At 47.1% G+C, this 26,400-nt stretch overlaps 2 protein-coding genes across 2 annotated transcripts; one reads left to right on the top strand and one right to left on the bottom strand.

Annotated features, from left to right (window-relative positions):
• Nucleotides 1-1,685: 1,685 nt before the first annotated feature.
• On the top strand, nt 1,686-23,307 carry KEL (Kell blood group, metallo-endopeptidase). The gene is made up of 19 exons (XM_011941351.1): nt 1,686-2,170; nt 2,501-2,578; nt 2,882-3,023; nt 3,279-3,455; nt 5,952-6,076; nt 6,405-6,551; nt 9,835-9,897; nt 9,990-10,178; nt 10,406-10,554; nt 11,713-11,842; nt 18,084-18,194; nt 19,674-19,772; nt 20,028-20,105; nt 20,543-20,643; nt 20,830-20,940; nt 21,106-21,173; nt 21,388-21,557; nt 21,904-21,999; nt 23,009-23,307. Exons 2-19 carry the CDS (start codon nt 2,555-2,557, stop codon nt 23,168-23,170), a joined length of 2,142 nt encoding a protein of 713 aa, XP_011796741.1. The 5' UTR covers nt 1,686-2,170; nt 2,501-2,554; the 3' UTR covers nt 23,171-23,307.
• A 245-nt stretch (nt 23,308-23,552) lies between these two features.
• On the bottom strand, nt 23,553-24,893 carry LOC105511239 (chromosome unknown open reading frame, human C7orf34). Its single transcript, XM_011941350.1, has 2 exons — nt 24,645-24,893; nt 23,553-24,069 (listed from the first exon to the last, which is right to left on the bottom strand). The coding sequence occupies exons 1-2, from the start codon at nt 24,775-24,777 to the stop codon at nt 23,834-23,836; spliced, it is 369 nt and encodes a 122-aa protein (XP_011796740.1). The 5' UTR covers nt 24,778-24,893; the 3' UTR covers nt 23,553-23,833.
• Between the last annotated feature and the right edge of the window lie 1,507 nt (nt 24,894-26,400).

The following is a 26,400-nucleotide window of genomic DNA, read 5'->3' as shown; positions in this document are numbered from 1 at the left end:
GGTGTCTGTTATCATTTTCCCAGGGAAACATCAGCTCAGGGGATTTGATTGATAGAAAAGGAGTGAGGAAGGGCATATGTGTGAAGGAAACTAAAAGCCCATGGGGAGAGTATTGGACTTTCTGTGGAAGGGAAGTTTGAAGACGAGGCACCATCAGGATGTACCCACACGGACCAAACACCTCTAGAATCCTGAGTCAGCATCTTCCCCTCATGCTGATTCCTACTCCCCGCCTTTACCAAAATTCCATTGTTCACTGGCATCACTATTCCCCTAGTCATGCAGAAATGCAACTTGGAGCTCCTCTGTGGCTCTATTATAGACCCCTCCTCCATTCAATCCATTACCATGACTTTATTCCATACAGTTTTTCTTTCTACGCACTTCCCTCCCCTCTGCCATCCCGCTGCCTTCATCACTCCTGCAACGCCAAACTAACCACTCTGTTTCTTGTCTTTATCCAATCCGTCCAGATCCCCAATACCACACCAGCGTTTCTTAGATATTATTGTGTCTTGCCACACCTTTCCTCAAAAGCCTTATTTTCCCCAATGCTTTCTTTTCTAATGTATGAAGTTCTGACTTTTCGTTATGACTTTCATGGTTCCCCACCAGCTGGCCCCAGGGGGCACAATGGCTTTACTCCACTTCTCCACACCCACCCTCATCCCAGCAAGTGCACCATGGCCCTGGCACAGTGCTGATGGAATCTGAAAATATCACCAGGGAATCATTTGCAAGACTATCCTAATAAATTACTTTTTTTTTTTCCCCTGGGATGGGGAAACAAGAGACAGAGGGTGAAACACTTTCTTCAAAAAACGTGCTTGCCTCACTGAGACCACAGGTAAGCTTAATATGATGTGAGAAAGAGGATTTCTAACTTGGAATGTAATTCATTTCTATGAATATTTAGAAAGCATCTTGGATGGGCAGGAATGAAAACCGGACACTGTACCTGCCATGACATAGTTTTCAATCAATAAGGAGATGAAGAGACAAGCTACCAGTGTAACAGAAAGCAGAATGAAAGAAAGAGGGACTCAGTAAAGGCTTGTTCTTTTGTTGAAGACATGGGATCCTATGAGGTAGGCATGGGCAAGATGACAAAACTTGCTTACCTGCCTCAGAGTTTAAGTGGATTGCTTATTGTCACAGAGCTAATAATTAGCAGATTAGGGTCTCCTAGCTGGGTGATCTTTTGAAGGCATGACTCTGCCAGCAGCCAGCAGAGCTATGAAACACCGAAAGAAACAATTAAGCATGCTTGGGAACAGCGTGAATGGGCATGGAGCTGGGAGGTCTCCTGGGAAAGGTGGCATTTGACCTGGGGATTGATGAATCCCAGAAAAGCCAGTCAGAGAGGTGTGAAAACAAAACTAAAATGGGGACTGGGCCTGAAAAATTCCCAGGCAGACAAAGCCAAAGACCTTGAAAATAGCCATATTCTTGCTAAAACTACAAACATAAGTGAAACTTAACTTGGGTCAATTTCTGATAAATGCTTATGATAGAAATAAAAATTTAACCCCAGCCAATGATAAGCAGTCAACTAACATATGATCTTGTGACTAGGGACTTTCCAAAAAGTTACTTAAAAAAGGCAATTATGTAGAACTGCAAACCAATCAAATAATCTTTTATTTTGCTTCTATAACTTCCCAATAAATGCTTGCCTCTGACACTTTGTCATTGCAACACTAAACTTTTGTCGGTCTGGTGCTCCCCAATTCATGAATTGCTTCTTACTTAAATAAACTCTTTAAAATTTTACTGTGCCTCATATTTTTTTATAGAGAAGAAAGGAGAGAAGGAAGAATATTTTAGAAATAAAGGAACTTCATGGGCAGAGTCACAGTGCAAGACAAGAGGAGCAGACCGAGGGCAAGATTGCTCGGGGAGTGAGGACTCCCTCCCTCTTCTCCCCTGAGAAGCTGAGATAAAGGGGGAGGAGAAACCTGGGTGCCCCCCACTGATAAGCAGGCTCCACCCAGAGGCCAGTCCTGTGTGTCTGGGGACAAGGGGAAAGAGCAACAGAAGTGTCCCTTCTCCAAGATCAAGGAACTGGGGTGGGGGCAGAAGGGGGACCGTTTCCTGGACCCCAGTCCTCCGAATCAGCACCTAGAGTGGAACCGGGAAGGATTCTGGAGCCACAGAGGATAGACAGACGGTAAGTCCCCTTTTGGAGTCAGAGGCCTTGGGTGGGGGGTGAGGGTGGCTGTGTGCAAATGTCCTGCCCCCACTGGAGGGGAGGGAACCTGAGGCTTACAGAGTAGAAAGGGGGAGAGAGAGGGAGGTAATGGGAGAGGAAGTGAGAAATGGCACATTCAGGGGACAGGTTCATTCTGAAGCCCATCTGGGAAGACTGCCCTGAGATAAAAATATGTGTGTGGGGGCAGGGCGGGCAGCGAGGGTAACAAAATGGCCTGAGAAAACTCTCTTCAATGCACTGTTTCCTGCACCAGCTTCTCTCTCCTCCTTCTCCCTCCACTCACTTCAGGAAGGTGGGGACCAAAGTGAGGAAGAGCCGAGGGAACCCAGCCAGGCAGGTGGAATGGGGACTCTCTGGAGCCAAGAGGTAGGTGGCCTTCTCTCCTAGGGCTGGAATACACTAATGTCACTCTGGGCTCTAAAATCCCACAAACATTCATCCCCTAACTGTCTGCTTCATCCTCACCCAAAACAGTTGACATTCCTTGTTTTCTCATCTCCCAGGAGTTAAAGTAGGACTGGGTTTAGGAAGAATTGGGATAATTATTTCTGTATAAAGTGACTATAGCACTAACAGATGCATTCTCTCTCCCCTCTCCTCCTCTTCTTGCCATCCCTGTCTCTCAACCCCCTCCACCTTGTATCTTTCACCTCTTGGTTCCTTCCACAGAGCACTCCAGAAGAGAGGCTGCCTGTGGAAGGGAGCAGGCCATGGGCAGTGGCCAGGCGGGTGCTGACAGCTATCCAGGTTTTGGGCCTGCTCCTTTGTTTTTCTGTGCTTTTGTTCTACATCTTCCAGAACTGTGGCCCTGGTAAGCAAGATCCCAGACACCCTAACCTAGTCAGCCCTCCCCCAGCCCTGGCACCTGGGCCCAGTCCCTGCTCCTGGGGCTTCTGCCCTCCCTGACCCTTGGGGTCCCCATGGTTCTTCTTCCTCCCTGCATCCTAGCCATTTCTTTTTCATCAGCTCCCCGCTTAGTTACTCACCTGATGTTCTTTGCCTAGCCCCTTGGGAGAGCCCTGGTCTTTTTGCCTCTTCTTTCCCAGCTCTGAGCTTTTCCCCACAGGCCCCTGTGAGACACCTGTGTGTTTGGATCTCCGGGATCATTACCTGGCCTCTGGGAACACAAGTGTGGCCCCCTGCACCGACTTCTTTGGCTTTGCCTGTGGAAGGGTCAAAGGGACCAATAATTCTTTTCAGGAACTTGCCACAAAGAACAAAAACCGACTTCGGAGAATACTGGGTGAGGAAAGCAGGGTGGAAGATGCTCTGTGCAAGTGGGTGCCTAGAATGACCATGACTACTCCAAACCCTATGTAGTTGTGGAACAACTGGTTTGTGCCATCCCAGGTGGGATCATATGGATGGATGATTGGAGATGATGAGGGAGTAAAAGAGGTAGGATGGCGGGAGCTGCCTGGATTTGCTCCTCTCTCACTGTTTCCTGTTGCCTTACCTTGGGTACCCTTCTTCCATTTCTCTTGGTCCCTCTCTGTATTTTTTTCTTTATCTAATTTCCATCTTCTTTGCTTCTCCATGTATCCATAATTACTCCATTCTCTCCAACTTGTCCCTTTTAGCAAGCTCCATCTTTGTTGCTTCCTCCAAATGTTCAGTTTCTATCCTATGCATGGTACCTTCCTCCACAAGCATCTCCTCAGCTCCTCCTGCATTTCAATTCTTTTGTCCGTCACTCTTATTCTCTAACCTCCGAAACCTCTAGTCTCCCAATGCCTCCTTTTCAACGTTATCCTCTCCCTCTCACCATGCCAAAGCTCCCCTCTCTGAAAATGATCTTTTGCTTCTTGCTTCTCCTTTGAAACTTTGGACCATGGCAAGCAAGTTGACCTGGAACAAGTGGGATGATAGAGATGGATGACTGGAGATGATGGATGATGGTGGAATGAAAGGGGTAGGATGGTGGGGTGAGAAGTGAGAGAGGGCTTCATCACTGTGCATAAGAGAAAAGGTGGGTAAGTACAAAGGATATGTTGGAAGAATAGGAGAGCTGAGTTAATTGGCAGTGGAAGTAAAGTTCCTGCAGATGGGGGCTGGAGAGGAAAACTGCCAGGACTGAGAGGAAAACCAGAAGGATGAACTGTAACTGTGTAGGAGGTTGGAAGTGCGTCCCAGGAAGTTGGTGGATGGTGAGGATTTGGGAATAAGAACATGTAAGATAGGCATGCGTTTCCAGTGCAAGGGAACCTAAAGAATGTGTTGACACTATCAATTAGAATCTGGGAAAAATAATGCACCCCTCTGCCCTCCTTTTTTGATGGGGAAAGAGTGGGAGGTGAACTCTCTTTGGGTAGATGGATACTTTCAGGGAAGGCTCAGAGATAAAAAGAAAAAATATGCTCAGGATAAATTCTATTGCCTACAATGGGATGAATAGATTTCAGGGGGACTGAGGGTGGAAAGAGTGTTAGATATTAGAGGGTGGATGAGTCCGAGAGACTTGCATTTGATTATTGTAGTGTGTTTGTTTCCTGGGATCAATGGATGGGAAGTCTGGACTAGGAGAGTCCTCTCCTGTTTCTTCTCTTTGCTAAACCTTTCCTTATGAGTTTTCTTCTCTCCAATTCCTTAAAGTTGTCTAGTTCCCTGAATTTGTCTAATTTCTTCAGTCATTTATTTCTTGCTGTCTTTCATTTCTCTCTTTTATCCTTTGCCCATATCCCACTTATTGCTACCTTTCTCTTTTCTTCCCTGTCTTTTCCTTCTTGATTTCTTTCCCACATTTCTTTTATTTTCCGTATTGTCTTCTTCTCCTCATTCTCTTTCCCTGCTTTCATCATTTCATCAAGTTGATCCATCCCAAACTGGGCAGTGCTCTCATCCTTCTTATTTTCCTCATCTCTATTCCTCCCCCTCCTTCCATCTTCTGTGGGAGTCTTTCTTTCCTGTAAGCTCCCTGTCTCCCACCCTACCTCTTTGCCTCTATACCAGTTGCCACTCCTTTAATTCTCCTGCCAACACAAAGAGTCAAACTCTGTAAAATATTTGAAAATATTTATTTTGAGCCAAATACGAGTGACCATGGCCTGTGATATAGCCCTCAGGAGATCCTGAGAACATGTGCCCAAGGTGGCCGGGGCACAGCTTGGTTTTATACATTTTAGAGTGGCACGAGGCATCAATCAAATACATTTAAGAAATACATTGGTTTGGTCCAGAAAGGTGGAACAACTCAAAGGGGCGGGGGTGGCTTATAGGTTATGGGTGAATTTAAACATTTCCGGGTTAACAGTTGGTTGAGTTTGTCTAAAGATCTGGGATAGATAGAAAGGGAAAGTTCAGGGTAAGATAAAGATTGTGGAGACCAAAGTTCTTTCGAAGTCTTATAGTGGCTGCCCTTAGAGACAATAGGTGATAAGTGTTTCCTGTTCAGATCTTAGTTAATCAAAAGATCTAGCTATGTTAACAGAGATATGTTAATAGCTAGTAGAGATTCTTTATCAATGCAAATTTTCCTCCACAAAGAACAGCTTTGTAGGGTCATTTCAAAATATGGCAAAGAAACATGTTTTGGGGTAAAATATTTTTATTTTCTTCTTTGTCTCATAATGTTATGCCAGAATCAGGTTAGAAAGTAAATCATGTTACATGGGGTTAAATAAAACCCATCTGATGAGAACTTATGATATAGGGCATGACTCCTCAGACCCCTTTGATAGGAATTTGGGCAAGATAAAAATAAAATCAGAGTTTGGTCCTCACTCCCATGCTTCCTTTCTAGAGGCCCAGAATTCCTGGCACCCAGGCTCTGGGGAGGAAAAAGCTTTCCAGTTCTACAACTCCTGCATGGATACACGTGCCATTGAAGCTGCAGGGACTGGTCCCCTCAGACAAGTTATTGAGGAGGTGAGAAATGCTGGGATACTAACTTTTCTGGACACATAATATATGGCACCAATGCATGCTTAGGGCTGCCATTTTTTTCCTAGAGGGTGGCTCTTCTTCCTAGGGCCCCCCAAGTTCTGGGAGGGAGATGGAGATGGAAATGGTTATGCCCTGTGAAACTATCAGGACCATGGGAGAAGGCAGATAAAAAAGGACAGATGTGGCGCCCTAGAGGAATCAAGGCGCCCAGGGCAGAGGTCAGGCGGTAGCAGCTGTGTAAGAGACGACCAAGACAATGAGGGATGGACTCCACAGATCCTATGCTCAGCCCCTTCTCTCTCCTTTAAAGCTTGGAGGCTGGCGCATCTCTGGTAACTGGACTTCCTTAAACTTTAACCGAACGCTGAGACTTCTCATGAGTCAGTATGGCCATTTCCCTTTCTTCAGAGCCTACCTGGGACCTCATCCTGCCTCTCCACACATACCAGTCATCCAGGTGAGGGATGCACTGGCAAAGATACAGTTGGACCTGGCCTGACTCCATCTCTAGTCAATCAACCCTTAGAGGAAGGTTGCAGGTTGGGAAGGGAGGACACCTGTGTGATATAGGAAACAACCCAACCTTAAGGGAAAATTATTGATATGAAAGTCAGGGACATTAGCTGGGGGTGGGAAATGGAGCAGCAGAGCCAGTGCTGGGAAGACAGAAGTAGGCCTGGTATCTGGATTAATCTCAGAGCCCCTTAACTAGTCCTCCTATCTCTAGGCTTGCTCTCATTTTATTTACTCTTTATTTTTACTAGAGGGAACTTTTCTAAACCAAGGGCTAACTATACTACTGTCTGTATTTAAATGCTTGTCAGTGACCCAGTGGCTTGCCAGGTCATCAGAATCTAGTCCCTAATCTTTAGTAAAGCTTTGCAAGCACCTTGTGATCTGACCCCTACACACTTCTCCAGCCTTATCTCCTGTACATTCCTTCTCTCCCTTACCCCCAAGCCATGCTGACTCACTGCTACTTCCAGGAATATTTCTCAGTTCTTTGCCTATGCTGCTCCCTGTGCCTGCAACCATCCCCCACACTGAACCTGGAAAACTTACATGTTTCTCAAATGTTGGCTTTATTGTCTCTTCCAGGAAGTCTTCACCGACACCCTGGTTATGAGTTAGATGAAGCCTTTCTCTCGCTCTTCTCATTTCCTCATGCTCTCAGCATTTATCACTCTGTGTTGGACATTGTAAGCCTCCTTAGAAAAGGACCATGCTTTATTTGCCTTTGTTCCTTAGGACCTAGCACAGGGCCAGGCAGCTAGAGGCTTTTGCCAGGTATTTGTTGAGTGAGTAACTAAATAAAAACATTGGAGCTGTCACTATTGTGGTTAATGTAATGCTATCTGCATATTTGGACCCTACTGTCAAAAGAGCCACAAAATTACTACAGGATAAGTACAAAAGAATTGATTATCATTATGAGATGTTCTAAAATTTAGTTCTAAACAGTGTGCTCAGGAGTTTAACTGATGTAACCTTTGGGGGCCAGTTAAGATTTGGTTAAGGAGAGGCTCAGAGAGGAGAGAATGAGAGAAGGTGAGCTAAGCCAACCTTGAAACATGGTTAATTCACACAAGTGGAGGTGAAGCTATGTGGTGTTGGAAATCCTGAGCTAGGGGGAGGACCTGGAATGATGTGATTCCTCCGTGGGGTCAGTGAGGAGGCTGGTCTATTAACTGAGGATTTGGGAGGCAGGGTGGGGTGCAGTGGGAGGTAAAAGTGAGACTGATGACATAAGGTTGAGCCTGATTGTTTCTAAGAAGTCAGGCAGAGGTGAACCATTTGACATAATAGAAAAAAAAAAAAAAAAAAGAGCTACTGAGGCCATCCAACTGTTAGGACAATTGTGCATAAAGCAAATATTTTGATGGTTGTGCATAGTCAGCAGTTTTGAATGTCAGTCTGGGGGTGTCGAGGAAACTAAATGAGCATTTTTTGAGGCCCTGAGATAGAGGTAGAAACGGAAAGGAAGAGCCAGGCACAAGGATTTAGGCAACTTCACCAAAGTGATGATAGTCCATGCTGTTTCTAGAGGATTTGGTGACTGATTGGATATAAATGAAGAAAGTGGGGGATTACACAATGATCCCATTGTTTTCATTTAGTGTGAATGGGAGGAGGGTGGTTATCATCAGTGTGAGCCTAGATAGTCTTTTGGGTTAAAAGCAGGTAGGAAGGATGGACTACAGAAGGAGAACTCCAAAGACCGAGGGCAGAAGGGAGCCAGGGAAAAGTGAGTACGGTTGGAGAGATGGGAGCTAGACCAGTGTGGTGGGCCACAAAGGAAAGAAAAGGAGCTTCAGGAAGGAGGGGTCAGCTCAGAGAACAAGGAATGAGAAGACACCCTTGGATACGTAGAGATACTTTCCAAACAGTTATGGCAGTGGGCACAGACTGTACGGAGCTTAGGAGGAAGGTAAGAAAGTGGAAACAGTGGGCATAGATGCTTTTTTGTTCCTTGAACTGTGGACATACAATGTAGCAAAAGGGTCAAGTGAAAGTTTTTTTCAAGACAGAAGGAAAAGTATATGGCTCAAGATAAGAGTGGGATATTGAAATTGGAGAAGAAAAGGGAAAAGGTAGAAGCAAAGATCTTCAGAATAGAATCAAGGATTCATCAGGGCCAGACTAAGGTGAAATATACATGGTGCTTACCTGGGGTGCTAATTTAAGAAGGTCCCCAAAACTCAGTATCACAATAAATAGTATTTTAATACACATTCCTAAAAAATCAAAATCAATGCAACAATACACGATGAACCAAAATATCAAACTTTTCTTCATTATGAATTTTTTGACAAAAGATTATGCTTTTTTCCCCAAAATGGAACAAAATTCTATGTGAATCATTTTGAAAATACTAGTGATTTTTCTTTTCAAAATGAATCAAAAATACACCGAGGACTTTTCTTGAACACAGTATAATTCTTTTCAAAATTGACTAAAAGTATGTTTTTTGGGGGAAAAAAATCCATGATAAGCAAAGTTTTGAGATTTTCTTTATCATACATTTTTGGTAGTAATTTTGATATTTTAAAATGTTAATTAAGTATTCATCTTGACTACTGAGTTTTTTTTAAAAAGAGTTTATTTGAGCAAAGACTGATTTGTGAATTGGGCAGCATCCTGAAGCAGTGGAGGTTCAGAGAGCTCCACCCTGAACAATGTAGGCAGGCAGTATTTACAGAAAGGGGAAGTGACACCCAGAAACAACTTGATTGGTTACAGCTTAGCAATTGTCTTTAATGGGCATGGTCTGATCACTTGACAGCCTATGGTTGCCTGAAGATCAGCTGCTGTGGCTGGCTGAGATGGAGCTACCTATTGCAAGGATATACTCCTAAGTTAGGTTGCAGTTTGATAACTGAGTTTTTGGTGCATCTTAGATTTTGTACCTGGGACAAGTTCCTCACCTCACTCACCCTGGTCTTGTTCCTGAGACAAAGAATAGCTCCTTTTAGGATGCTGATTATTATGCTTCTGCCTTGCTTGGCACACCCACATTGGTTGTAATACTCAACCATCTCTTCCCATTCTCACATCTGGACTCTTCTTCTCATGCCCCTCAACCCCTAATCTCTTCCTTTCTTTGTACTCTTGTTTCTCTTCTGTCCAATCTTTATGTCCGTCTCCCAAGGCTGTCTCCCATGGTATGTTCCCCACCTCCCCACGCCTGCCCTCTCCATCTGCCATGCTCCCCGCTTCTCTCCAGTCTCTCTTGTGTCCAGATAGACCAGCCAGAGTTTGATGTTCCCCTCAAGCAAGATCAGGAACAGAAGACCTATGCCCAGGTAAGATGGCACATGAACAAAGACCCTGCCCTCTGAGGCCAGGAGAAAGGTAGGCACCTCTGGCACCTGTGACTGACATTTCCTTCCTCCAGATCTTTCGGGAATACCTGACTTACTTAAATCAGCTGGGAACCTTGCTGGGAGGAGACCCAAACAAGGTGCAAGAACACGCTTCCTTGTCCATCTCCATCACTTCACGGCTGTTCCAGTTTCTGAGGCCCCTGGAGCAGCGGCGGGCACAGGGCAAGCTCTTCCAGATGGTCACTATCGACCAGCTCAAGGTGCCTGGAACTGGGGGCCAGAAGACTGTGGGCATGGGAACCTTCCTCCCAAAGATGACCTCATTTCCTTCTTCCTCCTAGTGCCCTTAATTCCTTTTCATTCTGTCTCTGGCTCCATTTCCTCCTCCGATTAGCCTCTTTTCTTCTTTTTCTCACACCCAAGGGGAAGCCCTTTCCCCTTCCTTCTCTTTTCCTTCTTCCCCTGAGCTTTGTGTCCCTCCTCTAAGGAAATTGCCCCTGCCATCGACTGGTTGTCCTGCTTGCAAGCAACATTCACACCGATGTCCCTGAGCCCCTCTCAGTCCCTCGTGGTCCATGACGTGGAATATTTGAAAAACATGTCACAACTGGTGGAGGAGATGCTGCTAAAGCAGAGGTTCGCCCCAGGTGGGATTGGGGAGATCATGGAAATGGAGGAGAGCCTGTGCACCATAGATCTTGGGGGCAGAGGAAACCTTGGGGAAGGCAGGCTGGTAAGGGCCTCCCAGGAAGATAATAGGAACTTGCTACCTGTGGTGGCAGAGAAGCGTGGGGTGGGTGGCACAGAGAGGATGGGGGGATGTGTCTTGGGAGCACAAGTAAGGGAGGATACACACGATGTGAAGAATGGAGGGTCAGCCAAGACACAGGGTCTGCTGAGAGTAGAACACCAGCCAGTCAAGAGCCTCTGAGCTGTAGAAGATGCTGGAAGACCCAGACACAGAGGACAGTTGAGTGTATGTATGTCTTTTTAGCAGCTGAGGACTGTGGGCTGGAGGAGGAGGCACATGAGATGAGGAGATGAAGATAGTGAAAGCTGGGGGTGCTTAGGGGAAGAAAGCAAGAGGAGGGGCCATTCCTCAGGTGTGGTGTGAAGATTCTGGAGCTCTTATGGGAAATAATGTCTAACAGCATTTCTGCTAGTATCAGGAAACCAAGGGGGTGTTGGGGTTGGGAACATGAGAGGGTGGCTCTTTGTTAGGGTCTCTGCCTCCCCTGATCCCTGGGTGGCTACCACCCGAAAGCAGTGGATTTCTTCCAAGGGCTTGGGCCTAAGGGCCTTCTTCATGGTGGCAGCAACATCTAGAAATCCTTTTTGAGGGAGGTAGCTGCCCGTTCACATGGGAGTGAGCAGGCTTACATAAGGGTGCAATGCAGTCCTGGCAGGAGCGCTGCCGGTGGAGCAGAGAGGAGTCACGGAGACCAGCTTACTTCTGCTTGTGAGATACATCTGAGGACAAACTGAGATACCTTGACTGTGGAAGTAGAATCTGTTTCATGACATGAGTCCAGACTCCATCTAGCCCAGAACTTTCTTTCCCTGTGACTTTGAAGGCTGCTTCTTCATCTAGTTTTTTTACTAAGGAGCTAGATCCCACCCCAACCTACACCACGAAAAGCTCTTTTTGACTTGGATGCATATTAAAACAGTTATTAATACAAAGGAGAAGGGGCTGCCTTCAGGAGGATCAAGGTGACTTATACAAGGGGAAGCTCTTCTTGAGGCATCCCCAGATTCCTGGGGTATATGTGTGGGTCTCTTTTGTCTCCATAGGGACTTTCTGCAGAGCCACATGATCTTAGGGCTGGTGGGGACCCTTTCTCCAGCCCTAGACAGTCAATTCCAGAAGGCACGCAGAAAGCTCAGCCAGAAACTGCGGGAACTGACAGAGCAACCACCCATGGTGAGGAGAGGAGCGGGTGTATTTGCCCAGATACTCGAAAGGAGTATCTACTCTTTTGAGGGGTAAATGTTGGCATCTGTCTCTCAGGGAGGGGGCCACGATGGTAGATGCCCCTCCATGTCTTGGCTTTCCACAGAAGCAGGCAAGTTGGACAGACAAAGTTTAACTTGAAAACCAAGATACCATGTGCCAGACCTTCAGGCACACATCTCCCAGGCTGACTACCTCTCTGGCTTCTTGCTGGGTGTTTGAGCTCAAATATAAAACTCTGAAATGATCAAGGACTGCCCTTTCTTTGTCATTACACTTATACTATTTGCTCAGGATAACTTGGACTTAGAGCTTACGATTTATTAGGATGAGAGAGAGAGATGTTAAGCAGTGGCCTTCCTTAATGTCTAGTTGATTTTATGTTCAAACATGCTTCACAAAGAGTTTATCTCTGATATCCAGTGGGAGCCATTGGACCACATGTAGGTTTTGTGGCACAGATGTGGATGTAGCTGAGGAGGGGCCTGGGTAGAAAATGCACTTCACTCACCAGAATCTACTTACTACATAAGACACAGAGATGCTCCTTTGCTGAGAATCTTGAAATCCCAAGTTGGATATATCCAAAAGCGAACAAAAGAGTCTAGTACATTGGATATGTCCCAACCTCAGTGAAGGCCTCAGTTTAGTCTTAAAAGTCACTGGATTTGTTTTTTTCTTCATAATTTGTGGGCCGTTTCCCTGCCTTGGAGAAACTCTCTGCTTTGGCAACCTAAAATTGCTGTGGAATTCAGAGAAGGAAAAGGCATTCACTGGGACTGGAATGTAGTTATTGCTTATCAAGAGCTAATGATGTGCTAGACACTCTTTGAAAGCCTTTAGATCTATTAGCTGATTTAATCTTTACAATTCCATAAGGTACCATTGGTGCCATTTTGTTCCTGTTTTAAAGATGAGGAAACAGAGGCACGAAAGTTAAGGAAGTTGCTCAGGTATGACAGTAAGTCAGTGGAGTGAGGATTTGAACCCTGGCAGCCTGGCTCCAGGGTCTGTGTTGTTTGCTCATTGTGCTAAAAAAGCAGTCTTCCTGAGGAGCATCACTTGGGTTGGAGAGTCGCCAAGAAGCTTCTGCCCAGCTTTTCTCTTGATTCAGATGAAGCAGACCAGAGCCCCAAGTTATCTTAATTGGGGTTGCTACAAAATCCTGGCAACAAACAGCTACCTATAAACGCCAGCACCATAGCCTCATAGCACTTCTTGGAGGTTGTAAGAGTGCCAATGTTGAGGCTCAGGCTTAAAGAATGCAGAAGGCTTAGATGTCCTGAAGCCATTATCTTTTCCATTAGGACACATAATTGTCCTTGGGCTTAAAAGCTGAATTAATCTCTGCTAACAAATAGTTGTGTGAACTTGGGGAAGCCACTTCCCCTTTCTGAGACAATAGTGTAAAAGATGACACTTAATGATAATAGCTGATATACATGGAGTAGTCATTGCCTGTTAGCACTTAGGACAGGTTATTTCGTTTAAATCTTCCAGAAACACTTGGAGGTTTTTAATCCCTGTTTCTCAGATGCAAAAATAGGCTTAGAAAGGTCAAGAAACTTTCCCAAGACCACACAGCTCACAAGTAAATGAACAGACTCCAAAACAGATGTTTTGGCTCATAAAGTCACGTTTTTAACCACACACTGTACAGGACTGAGAAATAAGTAGGTGCTACAAACAAAGGTTAGAAAACTTTTTTATAAAGGGCAAGATAGTAAATATTGACTTTGTGATCCATAAATGGTTGGTGTTACAACTGCTTAACTCTGTCCCTGCAGTGCAAAAACAGCTGTACACTAAGTAAATGGATAGGTGTGGCTGTGTTCGCAGGGGATCCTGATTTAGACAGCAGATATGGGGATCCTGATTTAGACAGCAGATATTCTTGGAATTACCGAGAGGGAGAGATCAGGGAGCATTTGAAGGATCAATGGGATCTCTGTGCAGGAGGTGGAACTGACAAAAAGTTTAGAGAGAGAAAAAAGTTTTCTGGTGAAGAAAGGGGTATCATCTCATTGGGATAGGGCAGGAGGCAGGCTGGCTAAAACTTGGTGCAGAGTGAAGGATCCTCGTGGTGGCTCTGGCTGAGAGGAGAAGACTAGGCTTGCATGGCAGGCTGTGTCCACTGATGCCCCTGGAGCGTGCTCCGGGTGTTTGAGAATCAGCAAGGAAGCCAGGGCACCTGGATCAGAGTGACTAGGACAATAGTGGGGCGGGAATCAGAGCAGGAAGGATAGAACCATACAAGGTCTGGTAGGTCACTGAAGGACTTTTGCTTCTCTCCGTATGAAATAGAGACATGCAGAGGGATTTATCTCATTTGTATTTTAAAAGAACATATTTTAAGGTTAGCAATGGGATGTCCTGATGATGTGTGATGTGAGAGGAAGAATGGAATCAAAGACATGACCTAGAGTTTGGCCTTGGTATGATCAAAATGTTTGGTTCGATTCAGTGGCCATTAATTACCAACTTCTGATCATATTCTTTTGAATGAATTATAGTCTATAGTGCTCTTATACAGAAGAGTTCTAAATCTCATTATTGGACCATCTTTGGATGATTAGTTTTGAATAGAGTTATAGTCAGTGAAAATGCCTGTTAAGTCAGGTTTTCTTTTATGAAACTTGGGAAGGTGGCTTTTGAGAAGTAAAAGCAGAACTTCACATTTGTGATGATTAAATGTGAATGATTTATATTCAGCCCAACATCTCAATTTATTCAAGTCTTCCAGCTTCGGATCATTTGCAATTTTATTCAGTGTATCTTCATCCAGACTACTGTTAAGATCCTGAAGGGAGAAGGGCATCGGGTCCGGTTATGGAAGACCTAGCTATGGATTTATGCAGTCATTTATGTAACAAACATTTGTTGAGAACCTAGTGTACTTCAGGTACTTCTCCAGGCACTTGGAATGCAGCAATGAACAAAACAGACAAATAAATAACCCTGCCTTCAGCCGCATATCCTGGTGAAGGAAGAAAGGCAATAAACAAACTAATAAAATAATAAAATATGTTAGGTTGTGTTTTGAAGGAAAGCAAAACAGGAAATGAGGAAAGGAAATGCTAAATGAGTGGTAGTTAGGATTCTTAGTAGGAATGTCAGGGGAGGTCAAGTTAACTTGAAATCATTCACCATTGATGTTTACTTATGATTTGGCCAGATGAGACTCCACTCAAATTGCACTATCATTCAACATCAGTTTCTCTGTCTAATTCACTAGGACTCAATCTGTGTTTTCTAAGAATGGCTAAATCAAGATAATGCCAACAGAGTGGGATAGTGCCTTAGAGTACTTGAAAGGTATTATTTCACCTGATCCCCAAACCTGTGAGGAAGGTAGACTAGATATTGTTTTCATTTTGACAACTGGTGTCACTGAATCACAGGGGTTTAAGTTAATAACTCAAACTTAGTAAGTGCTAATACTCTATTCAGTGGTAGGATGGTCGTGGTGCTTGAGGATGTATTTCGTCTATAGATGGGTTTTGTTAGCCTGTAGAATCTTTTGCAAACTTTGAATTAATCACCAACATTCAAAAATTAAGATATGGCATGCCAGCATTCAGGTTTCCACCCTGTGTGTGTGTGTGTGCGTGCGCGCCAGGTTTCCAGCCTGTGTGTGTGTGCGTGAAGCTTCGGAAACACTGGGCTAGCCTTCTCCTGTGGCGACAACTGACTGTCGCTCTCTGTAGCCCCACCACGCCCTGTGGCTCTGATGTTGCACTGCTGTTCTCTGTTATGCCTCTGCATGGCCCCTGTTGGAGTTTGCGGGTTCTGGTCTTTCATATGCCTCAGTTACATAAGACTTTTAGCCAGAGGAATTTTTATTATTTTGACATTATTTTTCTTCAGTGATCCTATCATAGCCCTTAGTAGTTACACATTATTTTCCAAGTGTTCAAAAACTGTCTAACGATTAGTTCTACAATTTTGCTTAGAAATTAACATTAAAGATTCCTGGTTGGCCTGTAATCCCTAAAATTTCGTTTCATCCTATAGAAGATTGGTCAAATTTTTGCTTCCCTCCGGACTCATAGAATTTGTCCTGATTTCTATCATTTCTCAAATAGTATTTGTGGTTCTGAGGTTATACGTGCAACTTTTTTTTTTTTTGGTGCCCTAAAATTAGTCCACTGAGTTTCATTATCTTGGGTTTGAAATATTTCTTCTGTCGTTTATATTTTGGAGACTTTTTTTCTCTAATTCTATTTCTCTCCTTCTCTCTCTCTCTGTAACTCTCCCTTTGCAGTCAATGTGGTATACACTACCATTCCATATCTTGAGAGACAGCTGTAGCAGTGGTCTTCAGTGGCGATTGTATTCTCCAGCAGTCAGGTCCCATGGCAAAGCATGTTGGAGAGATGATCAGGCTCCAGCAAAGGGCATCAGGAAATAAATCAAGAACAGGAGGGGTGAGAAGGGTAGGCAGATCCACACTTCCAAGCTCAAGTGAGCTCTCTGCTGATGCTGGTTGCTGCTCCAGGTGTAGCAACTGTCTCATAAGAGGTATTCCTGGAGCCAAGCTTGTCCAGCAGAATGTGGCTGGCAGATTCTCAACTTGGCCCTATAATTGCTTTCAGACCCGGATTTCCTTTTAGTTCCTGTTGTTTCAGAGCTCCAACTCATGCAGCATGAGAAGAATCTGAGCCTCTTCTCTTTATCAGAGACAAGGTTGGCCAGGTGCAGCGGCTCATGCCTGTCATCCCAGCACTTTGGGAGGCCAAGGCAGGTGGATCACTTGAGCCCAGGAGTTTGAGACCAGCCTGGCCAACATGGCAAAACTCCATCTCTGGTAGTAGCCACTTGTAATCCCAGCTACTTGGGAGACTGAACAGAAGACTCACTTGAACCCGGGAGGTGAAGATTGCAGTGAGCTGAGATCGCACCACTGTTCTCCAGCCTGGGTCACAGAGTGAGACTCTGTTACAAAATAAAAATAAAAATGAAAACAGACAAGGTTAGCAGACCTCAAGGTGCAACAGAACACAGATGTGGGCAGCCAGGCCTGCAGCAACCTCCAAAATGATAACCTCTTAAACTGGTGGGTTCAGGAGTTTCTTCTTCAGTGACTACCAGACTGGCCTCTTTGGTCTGTTTCCTCTAGTGGGATGCACATAAACCCCCTCCATTCCCAGGACCAGCCTAGCTCCTGCAGAGAGAGTATTAGTGGCACCCTTCCTACCTTCCCTGTGGACAGGTCTTTGGGAAGTAAAAGAATCACAGGAATAAAGTTTTGAGGCTTCTTCTTGCCTAACCCAAATTAGCATATTAGCTGGTATTTATCAGTTCCAGCTCAGCCTTCCCTTAGGCCAGCTACCTCCTCCTGCCCCTGGTTTCCTTGAGTGTGTGTCTCCATTTACTCTGTGTCATTTCTGGGTTTACACCTTGGTCAAGTTTTCAAAGCCATTCAAGCCCACCGCCAAGACCTTCTCAGCGTCTGTCTCTTATGTTTCTCATTCTCGAGGTCCTCAGCTGGCACTGCCCTCTTGGGTGTTTGTCCATGGCCTCCTGCCTCTGCAGTGAAAGCCCTCCACCTTCCTGTTCTGTTCTCTCCTCTCTGACTTGGCTGGAAGTCTTCCAGCTCTATGAATTTATACAGTGAGTCTTGTCTTGTGTCCTCTTTTACTAGCAAACAGTATGGCATCTAAAACCCAGGTCTACTCTGATAATTTTCTTCTTTATAAGATGGTGCAGTATAATACACCATGCCCACCTGGAGAGAGGATAAGGGTGGTGGTGGTAGAACAGAATTTCCATCTGCAATCTCCGTTTTGAGCAAAGAAGCATGGAGGATGGGAATCATTGCTGGGACCCCGGAGTAGAGTGGTTGGGAGGGGTGGGGGGGAACAGGGGGAACATCAGATTGCCGAGGTATGAGGTTTGGGTTCTCAACTTCTTCCCAGGAGCCTCTTGGTCCCCCAGAATGATGCCTCCTAGAGGCCTTGCTGTCAAATTCAATAGGCAATAACATGAAGGATTTGCTCAGCCAGGCTCATGAGACCAGCTCTGAGGAAGATGTGCTTATTTTGTACTGAGTGGTGATGTGCGTCACCCTAAGGGGTAGTAAACTGAGATGAATCCCAGAAAGTCCAGTCAAAAGAGCACCCTCTGGGAATGAAGATCTAGTGAAGACTGGGGAGACAGATGAGGAAAGAGCCCTGAACAGGAGCCACTCATTCCAGCTTTGTCTCCATAGCCCTCCCGCCCGCGATGGATGAAGTGCGTGGAGGAGACAGGCATGTTCTTCGAGCCCACGCTGGCGGCTTTGTTTGTTCATGAGGCCTTTGACCCGAGCACCCGAAGTGCTGTATGTGAGAGCTCTTCCCAGCCCACATCCCTCCACCCCTTTCCCACCCAACCCAGCCTTCCCTCATTCTATTAACTTTGACTTTCTCAGTGGCATATGTGATTGGGGAATCAGGCAGTCAGAGAGAGAAGGGCCACTGAGAGATGGAACCCAAAGGCCTGCTCCATCCCTGGGGTGGAAACAGTTCAGCTTTAGGCCACAGAGTCTCCATGACATGCTCTCACTTGGACAAATCACCCAACTTTCCTGGTCTTGTGTTTCTTCAACCATCAAATGAGAAAATCGAGCCAGGCGCAGTGGCTCATGCCTGTAATCCGAGCACTTTGGGAGGCTGAAGTGGGTGGATTACCTGAGGTCAGGAGTTCGAGACCAGCCTGACCAACATGGAGAACCCCATCTCTACTAAAAATACAAAATTAGCTGGGTGTGGTGGTGCATGCCTGTAATCCCAGCTACTCGGGAGGCTGAGGCAGGAGAATTGCTTGAACCCGGGAGGTGGATGTTGCGGTGAGCCGAGATCATGCCATTGCACTTCAGCCTGGGTGACAAGAGTGAAACTCCATCTCAAAAACAAAAACAAAGACAAAACAACAACAACAACTAAAAAAAGGAAAATTGAACACTATCATCTCTAAGGCTCCTCCCTGTTATATCTAAGATTTTTTTAACAACGCATGACATGACATCAGAATGGATGACATAATCTTGAAGAGGGCAAATAAGTCAAATAAATCACCACTGAGTACTTTCTGAGTACCTACTACATGCCTGGGACTCCTTCAAGCACTTTGCATGAACTATGTCATTTAGTTTCTGTTATTATCCTGATTTTATGCAAGAGGGAACTGAAGCAAAGAGAAGTTAAGTGACTTGCCCAAGGTCACACAGTTACCGAAAAGCAGAGACAGGGTTTGAACTCAGGCATTCTGATGCCAGAGCCCAGCCTCTTGATATTGCCTTTCATTTCCCTCCAAGAAAGGATTTACATGAGGTGGCAGGTGGCTGGGGAAGCAATGAGTATACACTCAGGTTGTGAAGCTGGGGAGACTTGTGGGGGACTCAGTTGAAGAGCTCAGGAGGATGAGGAGAGGGAGTGGACACTAAAAAAGATGGTGTGAAGACAAGGGCCCTGAGCCAGAGGAGAAAAGAACAGCTCTCTCCTCCCTCTGCTTGCTGGGAGGTGGTCCTGCCCCCAGGAGTAAGGACACTGTCTTTCTCCTGCATCAAGCTACTATATCCCATGGAAAGGAACTATATCTCCCTGATGGCCCTCACAGATGGCCAGGCCCCACCTTCCCTTTGTGGGCTTGACAGTGCTTCCTTTCTCCACAGATCCTTTAGTTGCTTTAGTTGAGCTGCTGCTCAAGCAACAGCTCCAGCCCAGGCAGCTCCTTGGGGCCAAGGTCTTCTCCAAGGGTCTTTTCCAGGCTGAGGCCTCTTCTGATCCTGTCCCCCTGTCCCCGGACCTCACTCCCACAGGCCATGGAATTATACACTGCGATCCGGGATGCCCTCATCACTCGCCTCAGAAAGCTTCCCTGGATGAATGAGGAGACCCAGAACATGGCCCAGGAGAAGGTCAGGTCAGGTGTCCTGGCTGGTATGGGAGCCTGTGCGGGGAATGGAGTATTGGACCAAGCGAGATGGGGACTGGAAGCAAGTGCCAAAGGCCCCCCAGGCACAAGCTAAGTAGGGAAGCCACTGGGCTGCATACACACACTGGCAACAATGTGAGAGGCTTGGGAGGCAACAATGGGGCAGAGCAACGAGTGGGAGAAATTCCCTCTGGTAGACTCGAAGAGTGTTCCTGCCCCCTTCTGTGTCTCTCTCCAGGTTGCTCAACTGCAGGTGGAGATGGGGGCTTCCGTGTGGGCCCTGAAGCCAGAGCTGGCCCGACAAGAATACAGAGATGTGGGTCCCTGTGTTTTCCAGCTCCTTCTCAGTCCTTGACTTCTCCTCACTTCTCTGACCATCCTGAGTCTTTGTTGGACACTCAGTTTTCCCTGGGTGACTCAGCCCTGTCCTTGCCCTGGTGCTGGCTGGGGTCGATGGGGGAATATCCACACTGGGTCTTGTTGACAGAAGAATAGGATCTTTTCAGGTCCCAATGCATGTCCCCACACACATGCATGCATCCTGTGACTTGTCTGGGCGTGTTCATCTGTGTGCTGATCTGTGTAAAGCCTCTGTGTGCTGTGTGGTGATGCCACTGGGTTGCTGTCTCCTAATCCCTGGATGCCTGTGTGTCAGGGCTTGCCTGTTTTGGGTCAAATGGTCCCATTGGTGTATGTCAGCCTGCATCTGTAGAAGTCTCTGTGTGCCCCAGTCACCTCCTGCCTCTTCCCCAGATACAACTTGGACCAAACTTCCTGCAGTCTGTCCTGAGCTGTGTCCGGTCCCTCCAAGCTAGAACTGTCCAGAGCTTCTTGCAGCCTTGCCCCCAACACAGGTATGAGTGCAGGGGAGACACAGGCACTCCATCCCGGAGAGATCTATCCACGATTCGTAGGAAGGGAAGCCAGGGCTCAGGGCAGGCAGCATGAATAGTAACGGTAGTTGGGAGGGACTGCGTAGGTCTTAGGGTGGCAGGGCAATATGTGGTGGGGGCTGGAGTTCACTTGTGCTCTTCCCACAGGTGGAAGGTGTCCCCTTGGGAGGTCAATGCTTACTATTCAATATCTGACCATGTGGTAGTCTTTCCAGCTGGACTCCTCCAACCCCCATTCTTCCATCCTGGCTACCCCAGGTATGGGTCACTCTGTGAGGGTAGGTAGGGAGTTTCCCAGGAGGGACAGGTGTTATAATGAATGGGACTTGGACAGGTGTTATAATGAATGGGACTTACAGTTGGAGAATTGGAGTCAAAAATGCCAAGAGATTCTGAGGGTCAAACAAGCCCTTGTCTCCCTAGAGCTGTGAACTTTGGCGCTGCTGGCAGCATCATGGCCCACAAGCTGTTGCACATCTTCTACCAGCTCTGTGGGTAACAGGGGCTACTGGGAGGTGGGATTATAGGGAACCTAAGGGAAGGCCACAGGGGGGTCTGGAGGGAAAAGGGAGGTTATTTAAAGTTTGAGGTGGGACAGTCCTGGGAACTTTGCCACGCTCCTGGGAATTGGGTCAGTTTGTGGTATCACCCACATCTTCAGCTCGGCAGCACCAACCCTATGTTCTCTTGCCCTGTTTTCAATAGTGCTGCCTGGGGGGTGCCCAGCCTGTGACACCCATGCCCTCCAGGAAGCTCTCGTGTGCCTGAAACGCCATTATGCTGCCTTTCCATTACCCAGCGGAATCTCCTTCAATGACTCCCTCACATTCTTGGAGAACGCTGCAGACGTGGGGGGGCTAGCCATTGCGCTGCAGGTATGCAAATGGCAAGGGCCACAATTTATGTGTAGTGGCAGACTAGAAAACATGTGCTCAAGTTTTCCTGCCACCATTCCTGATGCAGGCACAGTTGCATGGCTTTCTGCCCTTCACATCCCCCCTGAACAGACGGCAACCTGGGGATCCTCCTCCTACCCCAGAGATCCTCTGTTTTTAGGACATCTTTAGGTCTTCTGGGAATTACTCTTTCTTCTGGCTCAGATCAACTTGTCAGTGCAGAGCCAGTGAGCAAGGGCCATGGGTTTTGGGTACTGTGTGGAGCGACTTTCAAATGGCCACAGGTCTAGAGCCTGAAGGCCCTTCTCCTCCCACCCCTACCCAGGCATACAGCAAGAGGCTGTTACGGCACCATGGGGAGACCGTCCTGCCCAGCCTGGACCTCAGCCCCCAGCAGATCTTCTTTCGAAGCTATGCCCAGGTAGGTACCGCCACCTCCTGCCACAGCTTGCTTTATGTGAGTTCGAATGCCTTATTACTGAAGCTCATGGAACTCCCCTCCTTGGACACTCCGCCAAATACCCCAAACCCTCTGCTGCAGATGCCTCACTATCATCTTTTCTCATCCCTCCCTACCCCTTGGAATCACCCCTCAGATGACTACAGTTTCTTCTACCTAATTCAGCACCCCCACAACTCCAAAGGTGGAAAAAACTCTATTCCCAGGTTCCTCCAGGAGAGGAGACCAACTTTTTTCTCCTCTCATACCCCCAAAATACAGATGCCTTAAAAATAAGCCTGTGGCTGGGTGCAGTGGCTCACACCTGTAATCCTGGCACTTTGGGAGGCCGTGGCGGGTGGATCACTTGAGATCAGCATTTCAAGACCAGCCTGGTCAACATGGTGAAACCCCGTCTCTACAAAAAATACAAAACTTAGCTGGGTGTGGTGGCGGGCGCCTGTAATCCCGGTTACTCGGGAGACTGAAGCACGAGAATCACTTGAACCTGGGAGGCAGAGGTTGCAGTGAGCCAAGATCCTGCCACTGTACTCCAGGCTGGGCGATAGAGCAAGACTCAGTCTCAAAAAAAAAAGCCTGCGACAGGCTGACTGTATGCCACATTCCTCTTCAGACGCCTGACCTTAGGTGTGGCGGCCACTTGACATCACCTCCTTAAGCACCCTGTGTTCCCTCAACAGACTCAGGTGCCAGGTCTTCAACACACTTAGATTAGACTTCACCGCAGAGCTCCTGTGCTAGACCCCCGCCTCTCGGTCACTGATAAATGGTATCATTATACAGCCCAGGCCCTCCTCCTGGACTACGATCACCAGATTAAATGAACTATACATTTCAAATGCTCCATGTGGCCCTTGGAGCACTTGATCCCCTGTTCCCCTCTTTGTCTGCTGTCCCTGATCACCCTTTGTCACTAGGTTAGCCTTATCTTGCGGACCCTCCTCCTTCAGTGACCTCTCTTCCTGCTCAGGTGATGTGTAGGGAGCCCAGCCCCCAGGAATCTTACGACGCTCACAGCCCTCCACACCTCCGAGTCCACGGGCCCCTCAGCAGCACCCCAGCCTTTGCCAGATATTTCCGCTGTGCACGTGGTACCCTCTTGAACCCCTCCAGCCGCTGCCAGCTCTGGTAACTTGGTTACTGAAGATGCCACAGCACAGAAATATCGACCAACACCTCCCTGGTCACATCCACGGAATCAGAGCAAGATTTCCTTTCCACTTCTGTTCCAAAATAAAAGCCATCACTTGGCTTCTGCTTCTCTCTTAATGACTTGTTCCTGCTCTGTTCTATGCCTAGAAGTCATTAACTATATGGGAGAAAAATACCCTGAAGTCAGAAAAGATAAGAGGGAGAAATGCCAAAAATATTTCGTGGACACAAGAAAAGGAAAAAATCAACAATTGGTGAACTGGTGGGTTTGAAGACCACCCAGTGGACCAAAGATTGGAGAATAAAGCAGTCTAGCTAAAGACGAGAAGGGCTTGGATTAAGTATCAGAAAGCTGCTCCCAATTGTTCTCAGAATTTTACCATTATTTTATTGTCATTGCCTCCTGCCTCTAATCTGCTGTCCTGAACAAAACCAGGAGAGGTGTGGGAGAGAAGGATGTGAGTCTGCTGTCTCTGGCCCTGGGAGGTGAAACTCTGAACCCGGAGAGGCAGTCAGTCAGCACTGATGGCAACCGGTAACTCTGATGCTGAACCCTGAGGTACAGAGATGGTAATCAGAGGCAGAGAGCCATGCCTGCATCTCCTTTGGGAGTTGTGACCTGGAGCCCATGAGGGAGGGAGGGTCAGTGAGTGAGCATGAAGCAGAGATGGATATTTAGGAATGTCGGCCTCAGTGGCCCTCCTAAGAAAACCATGACACTGGCCAGACTAATGCAGAAGCCGAGGTGGAAAGAGTGCTTGTGAATAGCTGACGTCTTGGACGACTTGTCTTCTTCTTGCTGGGCCATGTCCACCACCTGCCACATCTCACCCACTGAGGAGGCCACAAAGTGCTCTTCGAACTGTTCTTGATTCTGGTCTGGAACAGGGGAAAAGGATGAGGACTGAGCCCTGACTCTGGCCTGAACCAGAAAGGAGAAGTTAGAATAGGAAAAACACGTTGAAGCCTAGGGCTGCAGTCCCAATTGCCCATATCCTTGGCCTTGACCAGAGAGGGGATGCTCTTTCTAGAGGTTTTTTCTGCTCTGTGTTCAACCACAGCCCCAACTCACACACACACACACACACACACACAACACCATTCCTAAGGCTAGCTGCCTCCTCTAGGGTTTCAGCACTGGGGGAGTCAGGGGCCACCTTGAAACATGACAAAAGCCAGCCAAATGCATCATGCTTACACACACAGAAGTTGCATGCAAGCTCAGCTGGCCCGTGGTGTTCCTTGACACTATTATTTCACATGATAACCATCAGCGGGTGGAGTTACCCCCAATAAACCAGACCTACGTCAGGTCTCACCCTAGCCTCATTCAGTGACCTGGGGCCCGCCTTCACACAGACCTGACCCTGAGCCTCCAGACTCTCCTATCTTTTTTTCTACCTACCTGCAGAAGGCGTTTTCTCTGTCCTGCTCCCATCTTTTTTTCCACCTACCTGCAGAGGGCGTTTTCTCTGTCTGGCTCCCATCTTTGGGGCCTGGGATCCCGTTCAGAGGCTTCACCTGCAGCAGCAGCAAGATGGGAACCAGGAACGCTGCCCTGCAGAGCTGGGAGGCCAGGGGAGGCATGAACCTGCCCACTCACTGCCTTCAGCCGCCCCCTGCTCCCAGTGACCAGCAGGATCCATGCACCTCCTGCCCAATTCCTGTCCTGGCCCTTACCCCTTTGCAGAGGCATTTTCTCCCCTTCCCTTCCATAGGACCTCTGACTTCACATGTTCTGTGACATCACAGCCATGGGCCTGACCTTCATTCCGGCTCACTAGAGCATTCCATGGCGAGGCACGAGAATGGAGCACAGCCCACAGGCATGGCAGAGGCTTCCAAGGTGAACACAGTGGGTCATCCTGTATTTAGTAACAGAAATGACTTAAGAGTTTGCAAGGTACATTCACATCCATTACACCATTAGATCCACGTAACAGCCAGGACTGCAAAATCATTGTGTTCTCGTATCCATTATATGCATGAGGAAACTGAGGCTCAAAGAAAAAATGACTCTCTCCCTCAAAATCACCCAAATATTAAGGGACAGAAAAGGACTCTTGATTAACTTTTACTTTTAAATATGATATCCCACTATTCCATGTGACCTTTCTGTAACAAGAGTGGTTTGCATAGGATGAGGCCCAGAACAGACGTGCCAGCCAGGATTCTCAAGTTGTGGGCATGAACATGCTGCTCTACATGAAGCATGGGTCTACCAGAAAATAAAGATGGGAGGAGCATAGGGCGAGGATGGGCAAGGGCACAGAGATAGGGAAATAGAGGCAGGCATAGACAGACAGAGACAGAGGCATAGAAAAAGAGAAAGAGAGAGACAGAGACAGGCAGAAACTGAGGGGTAGAGACAGAGAGAGATAGAGACGCAGAGACAGAGAGACAGATGAAGAGAGAGTGATCAGAGAGAGAGAGAGACAGAGCAGGGTGCCTTGCAGCCAGTAGAACCCATTCACACCCTCTCTTCACCCTCCCCGGGTTTTCCCCCTTTTCTAGCCTTTGCCCTCTTGTACCACCAGGCTGAAACAGCCTCTTCTTTTATTTTACACCTTTCTGTACTCTTAGACAGAAAGAAAAGGGTGTTAGAGACTCATCTCCAACCTTATTGCTTGGCGGAAGAAGTTAGAGTCTGCAGAGAAGCCGCAGTGTGGCAGGGAGTCTAGGATCCCAAATAACAGATCTGGAAGAATCCTACCTCAGTACCTGGATGCGCCTCCTGCTCATGAGCCTGGCGAGCACAGATCTGTTGGCAGCAACCGGCTGTGGGTAATCACCCCCAACTGCTTCTTGGGCAGAGATGGTTGGAGGGTTGTGAGTCAGGGAGACAGAATGAAGGCCTTTTTTCAAAAACCAGCAACAGAGACGTGGGCCATGAGACGCAGAATGGCTGCTAAGACAGGTAAGAGGAGACTTTAGTCACTCCTGAACTCTCATAACCAGTTCACACTGCTCCTGCTCATCCATGCGTACCAGACCTGAATGAAACACCACAGGCAGGTCCAAGGACACTGCGGAGACAGGCACCCTTTCTGCAAGAGTGAACTGCAGACAGAGAAACACACAAGGAGATGCTTTCCCACAGAGGTTACTTATGTTAGCAGACATGCCCACATGGATGCTGTCTCGCATACGGCAGACACCATCTCTTACACTTCCTGATGGTCCAAGCCAGATGACAAGGGACTGGGGAGT

Source organism: Colobus angolensis, unplaced genomic scaffold (genome assembly GCF_000951035.1).
Source record: "Colobus angolensis palliatus isolate OR3802 unplaced genomic scaffold, Cang.pa_1.0 Scaffold2, whole genome shotgun sequence".
Taxonomy (NCBI): Eukaryota; Metazoa; Chordata; class Mammalia; order Primates; family Cercopithecidae; genus Colobus; species Colobus angolensis.
Note: the sequence above shows the minus strand (reverse complement) of the source record. Positions and strands in the feature narration are given on the sequence as shown.

What these genes read in the sequence shown, in the direction of transcription:
- KEL (XM_011941351.1), top strand. Translation starts at nt 2,555, where the DNA reads ATGGGGACTCTCTGGAGCCAAGAG. An exon ending in GAGATGCTGCTAAAGCAGAG is followed by an intron (nt 10,555 to 11,712) that starts GTTCGCCCCAGG and finishes TTGTCTCCATAG; the next exon opens with GGACTTTCTGCAGAGCCACA. An exon ending in CAGCCTTGCCCCCAACACAG is followed by an intron (nt 20,644 to 20,829) that starts GTATGAGTGCAG and finishes CTCTTCCCACAG; the next exon opens with GTGGAAGGTGTCCCCTTGGG.
- LOC105511239 (XM_011941350.1), bottom strand. Translation starts at nt 24,777, where the DNA reads ATGCCTCCCCTGGCCTCCCAGCTCTGCAGGGCAGCGTTCCTGGTTCCC. An exon ending in AGAGAAAACGCCCTCTGCAG is followed by an intron (nt 24,070 to 24,644) that starts GTAGGTGGAAAA and finishes CCCCTGTTCCAG; the next exon opens with ACCAGAATCAAGAACAGTTC.